Source organism: Neoarius graeffei, chromosome 11, assembly GCF_027579695.1.
Source record: "Neoarius graeffei isolate fNeoGra1 chromosome 11, fNeoGra1.pri, whole genome shotgun sequence".
Taxonomy (NCBI): domain Eukaryota; kingdom Metazoa; phylum Chordata; class Actinopteri; order Siluriformes; family Ariidae; genus Neoarius; species Neoarius graeffei.
The window spans coordinates 66,875,391-66,887,680 of record NC_083579.1 but is presented as its reverse complement, the minus strand read 5'-3'; the positions used below and the strand labels follow the sequence as shown (position 1 = coordinate 66,887,680).

The 12,290-nt window shown below is 42.5% G+C and overlaps 1 protein-coding gene across 1 annotated transcript in view; it reads right to left on the bottom strand.

Annotated features, from left to right (window-relative positions):
• Positions 1 to 9,621, bottom strand: part of spred1 (sprouty related EVH1 domain containing 1) — a 34,594-nt gene extending 24,973 nt beyond the window's left edge. Inside the window, exon 1 of the mRNA XM_060934620.1 lies at positions 8,737 to 9,621. Coding sequence (XP_060790603.1) covers positions 8,737 to 8,768 — 32 coding nt within the window. The 5' untranslated portion in view covers positions 8,769 to 9,621. The remainder of the gene's footprint in view (positions 1 to 8,736) is intronic.
• Between the last annotated feature and the right edge of the window lie 2,669 nt (positions 9,622 to 12,290).

The window sequence follows — 12,290 nt, the reverse complement described above, 5'->3', positions numbered from 1 at the left end:
AACTCTACTGTGAATGAACCAGTTCAATCTTCCAAACCCACAAACCAGAGTTGATATACTATATGTAATAGAGGTGCAATAAATTCTACTATCTGCTTGGTACTCAAATATCTGTGTTTAGATTTAAACTCAAAGTGGACATAGGCTAAACCAGAAGCTTTTTTTTTTAAACGAATACCAACACTATGCCCCATGGAAACACTAGAACAAACCACAGGGGTTAGAAATGCCAGTACCATCAGCATGATCCGTGAATTCGGACTCTGACAGTTTATTTACCTTCGACTGAGTTCATAATCAGTCTCAAGTAGAGATGTGCAAAACCTTTTTTAAAAAAAAAAACGCTTTATTTTGGTTTGAACGTGCTTTTGATATATTCTCTAACAAACCGAGTTGGTTCTATTTCTCAAAATATAAAGAAAAATAAATATAGTAGCCTAATTTAAACCACTGCTACCCTGACCAGGCAGTTACTAAAGGCCAATTTATGCTGACAACCCAGTCCTCGCAGATAGCGTCGCAGACAGTGTCTGCGTAGCCCCCCCACCTTCGCAGACGCTCTGCGCGCACCTCCCAAAAATTGTGACCACCGCAGAAGCCTCACAGACAAGAGGGCTCTTCCGCTTCCCTACTTTCCCGGTTTGGTTTGTTTTCACGACCGGCATTTTTAAAAACATGAGCGAAGATGGAGCAGCACGAAGAGCGGTTGATTGAGGAAGTACGTACATCTATACGACTCCAGTTCTAGTCATTATAAAAAAAAAGTTCTAGTCATTATAAGTAACCGGAGGATAAACACTCCACTAACCACACCCACCAACTACTCCTAGCGACTTCGCGCCCCCTTGCGTTGTGCCGGTGAATAACATCGCGCACGCCTATTACTCCCCGCTCAACGATAAATTACAACTGTCTGCGAAAAGCTATCTGCGAAAGCCTTGTCGCAAGAGCATGCAGAGGCCTTAAGGATGAATGAACAAAAACAGTGTAAACCCATAGTGCAGTGGTCTTTCGTATCTGATCGCTCCCAATTGCATGAGCTTTTGTTTTTTGCAGCTTCCTACAGGATCCCACTCTTTACGCACATCTGTAGTCTCAACCAGAGAACTGTGAAGTTTCCGGATTTTTTTTTTTTTTTTAATTGTCCCCCTCCTATTCGTATCCGTTCAGATCACATTATCTCTTCGTTCAAAATAATATATTCATATCCAGTTACATCCCTAATCGGTACAATATTCACTCGGCAGGCAGATTTGGTCCATCCGACTGCATACCAGGAGTGCCTTGGGTAAAGAGCATACCCTCGGTTGATTAATTATATGTTCGGCTTCTGAAAGACTTGGACTAATTAAATGCTCATGCTCATGAAACAACTTGGCAGTGATGCACAATTCACAATCTTCTAACAAACGCAAGACTAACACTGTAATACGCAACACTCTGTAATACACTTTTTCAGGCCAGACTGGCAGCAAGCATCACTGGCACTGATCTCACAACATAAAAGCTACAGTTTTTAGGAGTCTAAAATGAACGATGATGCTAATGATACGCCGGATGATTAATTACAGGACAGCTGTATTTGTGCATTTCCCACTGAGCTTCTTTGAACATCCACTGAAAACATCGTGATTTTATTTGTTCTATAATAAAATACACACATTATTATGGAGTGCAAGGGTAAAATGTGTAACAACTCCTGTTACAGTTGTTTGATAGAATACGCCAAGTATGTACATGCACACAAACATCCTCGCGCAGGCACACAGATTCACCCTCCTTATTTTCAAAGAGTTTGGGGAGCTGATGAACAGCACAAGGCTTTAGATTTACATCTGGAGCCCGTTATGCCTGTGGCCTCCTAGACAAGAACACAGGCTTAGCACAGCTGCAGCCTAATCAGGCACAACACACATACACACCTCAAGGAATCTACACACAGTTCAGAAAGCTGGAAGCCACTATGAGAGACAGCAAAACAGGATTTCTTGTCTGTAAGTAAATACAAAAGTGCAATCAGTTGTTTATCCCTTTCATAAAAAAAAAAAAAAAGGGTGGTGGAACTGCGTATGACTAAATCAAATCAGAACCAAGCCACGTCATTTTACAAAATGATATTATAGGCATGTGACATTCATGCTCTTTGCTTGCTCTGTTCCTTAAATACAAAAAGGAAATGAGAGCAACATGAGGGAACTGGTTCAGGTCTTACTCAGTATTCGAGTTTGACCATGGAGGCAACAAAATCCAACAATACATTTTTCAGGAATAAAACGAACAAACGCACCAGCTTTTATTCCTTACGAACCTTGAAAGTTGATGTTGCTTTAATATATGAGGATCCAGCAGTCACGCAGCATTATCAAGCTTCAAGGAAAATGCTGCAAATCATTCACTTCCTACACAGACATCATGCAAGTACATCAGTCCAAAAATCAAGCCTTCTCTCATGGGATTTCTTATAAACAGCACTTCTTCCACCAATTCCAATGGTCAGTTTACGTTTTACTAGAACACAACTACTCAAGCCATCAAATGGCAGGAGACCCAAGTAAAAAAAACTGTTCTCTTTCATTTTAATCAGGCCACACAACTGTCAAAACCTCCATCATAGGAAGGACACCAGTTACCAATTTAAACCATGGCATCATGAAAATTGAGCTGTGAAATGTGCCCTCAGGAAAGACTCGTGTGCAGACACATGCCTCGCTGTCTCGTCTAGATCAGGATGAGAATGTCACGGAGCTAAACAAAACCTAGCTGAAACGACAGAATTAAGAACAAAGTGACAGAAGCTGAACGACTGAACGAAAAACCGGTCACATTGTACACTTTCACGGTTGGTTCTTTTGTAGATTTCTGGCACCGTTTCAGAATTTTCATCCCAACACAAAACTGACGCGGTGAGGTTTTAAATAGTTAATAGCACGGCATAAATAATTAGCCTTACGTACTTTGGCCAACTCGTCACACATAAGTCATACTGTATACATATGACTCTGAGGAAAAAGGCACCTTCAAAAATATAAGAACTTAATACTAATCAAATTTCTTTTTGACCCTGAACACTACATTACGCTTCATCAAGTTAAAAAATGAGGGAATATAAATATCTTTATTCTATCCACATTCACTAGATACAAGCAATCGCGTGCTCTGATTGGCTACTCTACTACTAGGATATCAGCTCATATACCGTGAGTAGAGAAAAACAAAATGTCGGCGTGTTACACTGAACCAACCAAGGATGAAATAAAAACTCTGCTCGAAAACAAAACCGCAAAAAAATACCAAAAAGCAAGCAACAAAATATGGAATGAAAGTATTTGTTTGTTTACATTCTTCGTATTTAAGCAGTAAAATGTGTTGAATTTTAAGACTGGTTCAAAAGCTCAAAGAAATTTGAAAATTACATAACTGAAAAGTCCAAGGAAGAATTAAACAAATGTCTAAAACTATTCTATACCTCGGCACGACAGTAAGATAGCACTTTCTACAGGAGAAGGGGGGGAAAAACAACAACAACAACAACAACACCCCACTAAAGTCAATTCATACAGCCAGTGATAGGTTTTTAAGAAGTCCACCTCAGCGGAAATGATTTTGTCAGACGTTTTGTATAAAAGTTTTTTTTTTTAAATTTACAAAAAATAAAAATGCTCTGTTTCTCAAATTCCAGTGAATGTGGATCGAATAACAGTTATTCCACTCAACCTCATCGTACATGGCTTACAGCCAACTTGGTGCTACGCGCCTCATCGGCTATCAGCTCATGTACGACTCGATTTCGTGGAACATCTGTTAAACAGAGCTCAGGCACAATCACGTGGCTATCTGATCTGCGGGGACAAGGTAGGAGTGGATCCTTGTTTTTGCTTAGCAGGTTGTCACACTACTGTACATCAATATTGTTTTTACACCAAATTCATTTTTCAGCCCAACCAAAACCAAATAACCAAAGCCTGTATTAATGCTATGAACATGTTTTAAAAAAAAAAAAAAAAGGTTCCATCACTCATCAGTAATATGAATGAAAGGCTGTTTTAAGCCTGACCACAGCCAGACAACATAAATTACATGTTGGTCATTATCCAGCTTACAGACTCCATTTATTTCGGTCATAAACGTATTTGCAGTTTTCAAAACTTTCAAAAGGTGTCCAATGAAAGGATCTCGAAGAAAAACCTTTGTAATTTTGATCCAACAAAATTGTGGTATATAAAAAAGCATACAAAAATGTTGGGACAAGAAACTAGATGCATGTTGAACTGGTCACACACACCACAACTAACACACCTTGGTTTATAATATTGTTGTATGGTGCTGTAAATTTAAAAAGGCAGCCAGTGTTTACCTTGATGCTTTACACACTATTGGCATTATCTTAACCAGCTTCATGAGGTAGTCACCTGGAATGCTTTTCAATTAACGGGTGTGCCTCGTCAAAAGTTAATGAGTTTTATTGCCTTCTTAAATGCATTTGAGATCAACCAGTAAATAATAATAATAAAAAAATACAGTAAATAGCCCTATTCCACAACTGCAGTAATCCATATGATATCAAGAACTGCTCAACTAAGTAAAGAAAAACATCCATTCTTACTTTCAGACAGGAAGTGTCTTAATTAATAAAAATAAGGAAAAAACATTGAATTAGAAGGCGTGTCCAATCTTTTGAATCGTACCAACACACCCCCACGCGCACACAACCAAATAATTATGCAGACTGGATCAGGAAACAGGTTTGGGTTCAGTGTTTTTAAAACCTTCTTGTAGATCTTGTGCAATCAACAGAATAATAGTGGGGGGGTTTTCGCCAAAATGAATATGTATGCGACCTTCAAATTTGGAAAAAGTAATGCACCATAAAAAGCACCTTCCAAAAAGAATGCAGAGGGAATAATGATACCTGTGCCCATGAACAAAACCTAACCATTCTCGTGTGTTTAATTTGACTGATCTTCAGACGAGGCCTGATAGAGCCCATTTTCACAGAATTTGCATGCAAATTTGTATGAAAGAGCAAAAATAGCAGTACATCTTGAGAGAACGCTCAGGCTTAGTCGCAAGTATCTAAACTTGATCAGTCAAGGATGCTAATCACATGTAAAAGTTGTAAACAGGAAGTTTCATGCGTTTGTGTGTCATAGAAGTGGAAGGTTTCTATACAACTGCATAGATAGATAGATATAAATATAACTAAAAATAGAAATATCAAAGAAACCATCTGCTGAGCTAGTTCAGTCTAAACATGCCATGGACCATTTTTCTTGCGATGGCTAAAATGGAGTTTAGACTCACCATTAGTATTATAACACCACATCCTCTTCTTTAGACTAGATAGACGCATGCAAATGTCACAAATATCACCAAACAAACAAAGTTCAACTGCTGCTCTAGACAGAAATATTTAATAAGTATTTGGTTTACTCATGGGGCTATAAGCGGCTATATTTTATGTTGCAACTCCATTTATTACCACCAGAGTTGTAACTTCACCACTGTCTCTACTACTAGTATTCCAAGTGCTAACTTCTGCAGCACCGGTCCATTCAGAGCTATAAACGCAAATGCGACAGCTCCATTTTTTTCCCCCCAATTAACTTAGAAGGTCTCTAACAATCCCATCAAAGAAAGTCGTTGATGTTACCTTTATTTTGGGCTGAGCTACACCCTATATGAATTAGATACTCAGTCACTCAGTAAGGACTATTCAACTCATAAAATGAAGCTGCCAGGACATGTTCGGCGAAAAAGGTAAGTCTGACCGAGAACTCACAACAGATTCATCGAGTACATGACACGCCTGTGTAGCGCAACCGATTTTCCATTCAATCCACACCACACAAGTAGTACACCAGCACTTATGGGATTTATCAAGAAAACAAATGCCAGCATGTACAACAATGTCAATGGAACAGGAAAAATGGGCACAGTCAAATTTGGGTCAAATGTATTTACAACACTGTTCACTTAAACGTGACGGGAAACAGCGGCGAAGTGAATAAACAGCATGTTTATCCTGGTCCTCCATGCGGGTATCATGATGAATTATTGTATAAGCACTTTAGAAGAAGAAGCCTTTATTTGTCACATGCACACTCAAGCACAGTGAAATTCTTCAGCTGCATTTAACCCATCTGAAGCAGTGAACACACACACACACACACAGCAGTGGGCAGCCATACTACAGCCCCCAGGGAGCAGTTAGGGGTTAGGTTACCTTACTCAAGGGCACTTCAGCCCAAAGCTGCCCCATGTCAACCTAACTGTGAGGGAAAAACCAGAGCACCCAGAGGAAACCCACACAGACACGGGGAGAACATGCAAACTCCTCACAGAAAGGCTCCCGTCGGCCACTGGGCTCAAACCCAGAACCTTCTTGCTGTGAGGAGACAGTGCTAACCACTATGTATGGCACACAAACAAACACCACATTGGATTAAGTTATTATGATTTTAAGTCATGAGAATGTGAAGTGTATGATTTATTCAATAAACCTGAAAATAATAAATTTTTTAAAAATGTGATTTGGAAAACCAATAAGAGTCCACCGGACGACACTTTCATTTCTTGATGATCATGATTGATATGTGGCCTGTCCTGGCAGGAGTAATTTTTATTACTCCTGTCAAAACAGTGACAGGAGTAATAAAAATTACACTTTATCATGTTACCAATCCATTTCCTGTTATTTTGTAGCCTTTGGCCTACAGTTTAGATTAGCCTCCTGTGTCAGCAGAGCTCATGAAACGTCTTTGGTCTCCATGCATCTCATACACAAACACAGGGCAAACCTAAAACACCCTACATGCGCCTCTAATCTATTCGCCAACATCCGAATCTCAAAATAAAATATGATTAAAAAAAAAAAAAAAAGCACGATCAGTGCAGATTATTACTACTCTTACTAAACAGCTTATTACACAGTTGACTTCAGTAACACACCCCAAAAGACGATGCACAAACTGTAATAAAGACAAAATTGCAGGATGTTAAGGTTTGGGAAGCTAGATTGCATATGTACGGAGTGGAAATTAACACTGCGTCACAGATGAGACATGTCCTTACACATGCAAAGCGCACAGATGTATCCGCTTCCATTTGGTGACCAGCACTGAAATTGGAAAAGAATCGTCTTGTTTAGAAGAAAGAGGACATTTTTGCTAAAATTATCACATCGTGTCGTCTTTTTCCTGACCACACGAGCAGCATCTGCTGATCCTCAGCATTGCGCAAAAAAAAAAAAAGCCTCAACCAGGGATGAAAATAAAAATACTCCAGAAAACTGCAAAACAAAGAGTGACTGATATATTTAATCACTATCACAAGATGACTTGTGCGTTCAGTTGTAAAGGGGAAAAAGGAAAAAAAAAAGTCATTTTAATTTATATATATATATATATATATATATATATATATATATATATATATATATATGGCAGGACATGAGCAGTTTCTCAAGGACACGGTGTGAAACATGGATCTGATACATGAAGAAAAATGGCGAGAGAACATGGGCGCTCCACTGACATGAGGCACAGAGGAGGACAAATCTGCCATGTGCATGGGTGTCGTGCCGACCATCAGAACTTGAACTGAACAGCAAAGGTCATTAGAAATGGACGAGATGTGCCAAGGGAAATAATCAGCTCAGCAGCATGCTAGCTGTGATCTTTGTGTGAGCCTCCGGTCTTTACAGTAGAGCGGAGTGTGAATGAGCAGCCAGGTAGTTTATGAATGGAGGCGGTCACGTGACCGCAGCGCCTCCCGACCAGCTTTTCCTCACTGACTGTCAACAACCGATCAGCCCATTAAAAAAAACACACAAAAAACACGGCTTATACGCAGAAAAACACCACAAATACTCATCAAATACCGTCTCAATTTACACCAGATCCCGAACACAACCGTCTACGGTTTGAATAAAGACCGGTTTGAGGATCCAAAACTGTCATTTTGGCGTTTTTTATGAATGAGGACTGCGATATGCAAATGAGTGTGATTGAGAAAAATATGGCGTCCACAGTCTGTCCTGTCTGCGCGCGACACTGCGGTAATCATCCCGCACACTGAATTAAAATACCTCACATTCTACAAACCACTTCTTTTTAAGTCTTGGTAACTATACAAGGATGTATATTTTAGACCTACTAGACTGTCTAGTGTTTCTAGAGTATTGTATAAAATTAAAAAAATATATATATGCGTTACAATACTGACAAAACAGTCAGGCTCTGTGAAAGACGTCTTCTTTAATCGGTCGGATCATGTTTACATTACCCCGAGTTGCCTTGTAATCCTAATATATATATATATATATATATATATATATATATATATATATATATATATATATCACAAACCATAAACTGGCACGGATAAGAGTTAGACAGACAGACATTCTATTTAAGACAATGTGTATGATATATGATATATATTCTTCTGTACTGTTTTAAACTGAGCTCAAAGACAGTAATGTAAACAAACAAAAACAATGAGGTATAAGCTAATACTGTGAAGAAATGAAACAGGCCTTACAAACAAACAAAAACAAAAAGTGAGTTTCACTGCAGCCAGGTAAAAATATAATCTGATCAAGGATTATGAAGCCCTTTAAACCTCAGATATACGTACTGAATTCAACACGCCTCAGGTCGGTCTTCATAAAAACAAGAAAAATCCAAGACATTGTGTGAGCTGTGGGTTTTTAGTGAATATTGAAGGATAACTCACTCGTTATTTGGATTTGCCGGTTCTTCGCTCATTTTTTTCCTCACGGGGATCCAAATTCTGCAAACAGCATCGACGCGGCAGTCAAGGCGGGGAAACAAGTCGCAAAAATCACCATTTTGGTTCGCATCGAAACGCAGTTATTCACAAAACAGCGGCAGTTCGACGCGACTGAAGCGGCGCATTGCTGAGCTCGGCAGCTCCGACAAACCAATTCAGAAGAAGAAGGAGGAGGAGGAGGACAGGAGCCTCGGCCGCTGACTCGGAGCTTCCCAGGGAATAAAATCCATCTGCAACCGTATGATCATCCTCAACTTTGTCTTCTGTAAATCAGTCACAAATTCCACAAGTGTCTCAACCGAATAAGTGCACAAAACCCTGCTCGATTTTGGTTGGATTTTGTGACCGGGCAGCTAGCAGCCGAGCTACTCCCTCTCAGCAACTTTCTGGGAAAACAGAAAGCGCCTCACTGTGCACCAGCATAGACAGACCTGAAAAACGACCCGATGCAAAGGTTAATACATAAACTATTCCAAAATACACGCGAAACAATACGTGGACCAACGAAGAGTGGTGTGGAAGTTCAGAGGATCTGCTTTCTCTGCAGGAACTCCATTTTCAACTCGGCCGACGCGCATCGGAAAACTGGGCGGAAGCTTCGGCCGCATTGCGCCCCTCAAATCCTTCCGCCTCAAAGTATGAATAAGACATAATGAACCAAACTGTTTTTGATTAACTCGTATTGTTTGTCATTTAACCCGTAAGCAGGCATTTCGGCAACGTGCTTGTTTTGTCGCAGCGAATGAAAGGATTTATTTGTGAAAATTTCTTCCAAATAGTCCCTCAGTTCCCAAAAGAAGTTGAGGCGTGCAGGCGCGCGCGAGGAGGAAACTGCAGAAGGATCTCTCATTTCCAGCAGGCACGCGGCTATGGCGACTCCACAGCACGCGCTTAATCCTCCTGGACAGGCCATCAGTGCCTCTTAACCAGCAGCTCAAACGCGCCTCAGGATCAGATCCGGCCACTGGGTTTTCATTTTAATAGCCACACAGTGGTGCTTGAAAGTTTGTGAACCCTTTAGAATTTTCTATATTTCTGCATAAATACGAAAACTCATCAGACTTTCATGCAAGTCTTAAAAGTACGCTACCGTCCAAAAGTTTGGGGTCACTTTGAAATGTCCTTATTTATTTTTGAAAGAAAAGCACTGTGGGGGCGGCACGGTGATGTAGTGGTTAGCGCTGTCGCCTCACAGCAAGAAGGTCCTGGGTTCGAGCCCCGGGGCCGGCGAGGGCCTTTCTGTGTGGAGTTTGCATGTTCTCCCCGTGTCCGCGTGGGTTTCCTCCGGGTGCTCCGGTTTCCCCCACAGTCCAAAGACATGCAGGTTAGGTTAACTGGTGACTCTAAATTGACCGTAGGTGTGAATGTGAGTGTGAATGGTTGTCTGTGTCTATGTGTCAGCCCTGTGATGACCTGGCGACTTGTCCAGGGTGTACCCCGCCTTTCGCCCGTAGTCAGCTGGGATAGGCTCCAGCTTGCCTGCGACCCTGTAGAAGGATAAAGCGGCGAGAGAATGAGATGAAAGCACTGTGGGCGGTACGGTGGTGTAGTGGTTAGCGCTGTCGCCTCACAGCAAGAAGGTCCTGGGTTCGAGCCCCGGGGCCGGCGAGGGCCTTTCTGTGTGGAGTTTGCATGTTCTCCCCATGTCCGCGTGGGTTTCCTCCGGGTGCTCTGGTTTCCCCCACAGTCCAAAGACATGCAGGTTAGGTTAACTGGTGACTCTAAATTGACCGTAGGTGTGAATGGTTGTCTGTGTCTATGTGTCAGCCCTGTGATGACCTGGCGACTTGTCCAGGGTGTACCCCGCCTTTCGCCCGTAGTCAGCTGGGATAGGCTCCAGCTTGCCTGCAACCCTGTAGAAGGATAAAGCGGCGAGAGAATGAGATGAAAGCACTGTGGGCGGTATGGTGGTGTAGTGGTTAGCGCTGTCGCCTCACAGCAAGAAGGTCCTGGGTTCGAGCCCCGGGGCCGGCGAGGGCCTTTCTGTGTGGAGTTTGCATGTTGTCCGCATGGGTTTCCTCTGGGTGCTCCGGTTTCCCCCACAGTCCAAAGACATGCAGGTTAGGTTAACTGGTGACTCTAAATTGACCGTAGGTGTGAATGGTTGTCTATGTGTCAGCCCTGTGATGACCTGGCGACTTGTCCAGGGTGTACCCCGCCTTTCGCCTGTAGTCAGCTGGGATAGGCTCCAGCTTGCCTGCGACCCTGTAGAAGGATAAAGCGGCTAGAGATGATGAGAAAAGCACTGTTCTTTTCAATGAAGATCACTTTAAACTAATCAGAAATACACTCTATACATTGCTAATGTGGTAAATGACTATTCTAGCTGCAAATGTCTGGTTTTTGGTGCAATATCTGCATAGGTGTATAGACCCTTTTCAGTCACGTGACCTTCGTAAACGCGACCACCATTTTGGACATGTAGCGGACTTCGGCTCGAATCGGTTTGAATGCGAGGGAGGCGACAAACGAAAAACGTAAAAGAAAAAGGAGCGAGATGCAGAAAACACCTTCACTATCCAGCGACGTAGGGCATTTACAGGGCGAGCAGAGTTTGAGGTATTTGCAAAAATTGAGGTTAGCAGGCTTAGAGAACGACGTTTACCTGCTTCCACCAGGATTGTTCACTGAGGCCAAGTTTACATTAGACCATATCTGTCTCGTTTTCTTCGCGGATGCACTGTCCGTTTACATTAAAACGCCTGGAAACACCGGGAAACGGGAATCCGCCAGGGTCCACGTATTCAATCCAGATCGTGTCTGGTCCGGTGCTGTGTAAACATTGAGGATACGCGGATACGCTGTGCTGAGCTCTAGCTGGCGTCGTCATTGGACAACGTCACTGTGACATCCACCTTCCTGATTCGCTGGCGTTGGTCATGTGACGCGACTGCTGAAAAACGGCACGGACTTCCGCCTTGTATCACCTTTCATTAAAGAGTATAAAAGTATGAAAATACTGCAAATACTGATGCAAATACTGCCCATTGTGTAGTTATGATTGTCTTTAGGCTTGCCATCCTTCCACTTGCAAGTGGTAAGTGACACGCATGCCCGATATGCACTGGGATCACACACACAGCGGCTCAGTCCCGAATCGCTGCTCGTGCGCTTCACTCGCGCGCTCTGTGAGCTGCGCAGGGCCGGAGTGCGCACCCTCCAGAGGGCACTCGCTGTTCAGGGCGGAGTGATTTGGAGCGCAGGATGCCTGCGGAGCCGAGCGTATCCGTGTATTGGCGTTGCTGTGTGCACGTGAATCGTGTATTGGCGTTGCTGTGTGCACACTAATCGTTTTAAAAACGTTAATCTGATGATCCGCTGATACGGTCTAATGTAAACCCCACCTCACGTACGCTCCGGCTTGCTCCCCCTCAAATTAAGGGGGAGCAATTTAATTTGAGGGGGAGCAAGCCGGAGCGCGCTCCGGAACCTCGGCCGGAGCACTCCGGGAGCAAGCCAGAGCGCGCTGCTTAATTTGAGGGGAGCAAGCCGGAGCG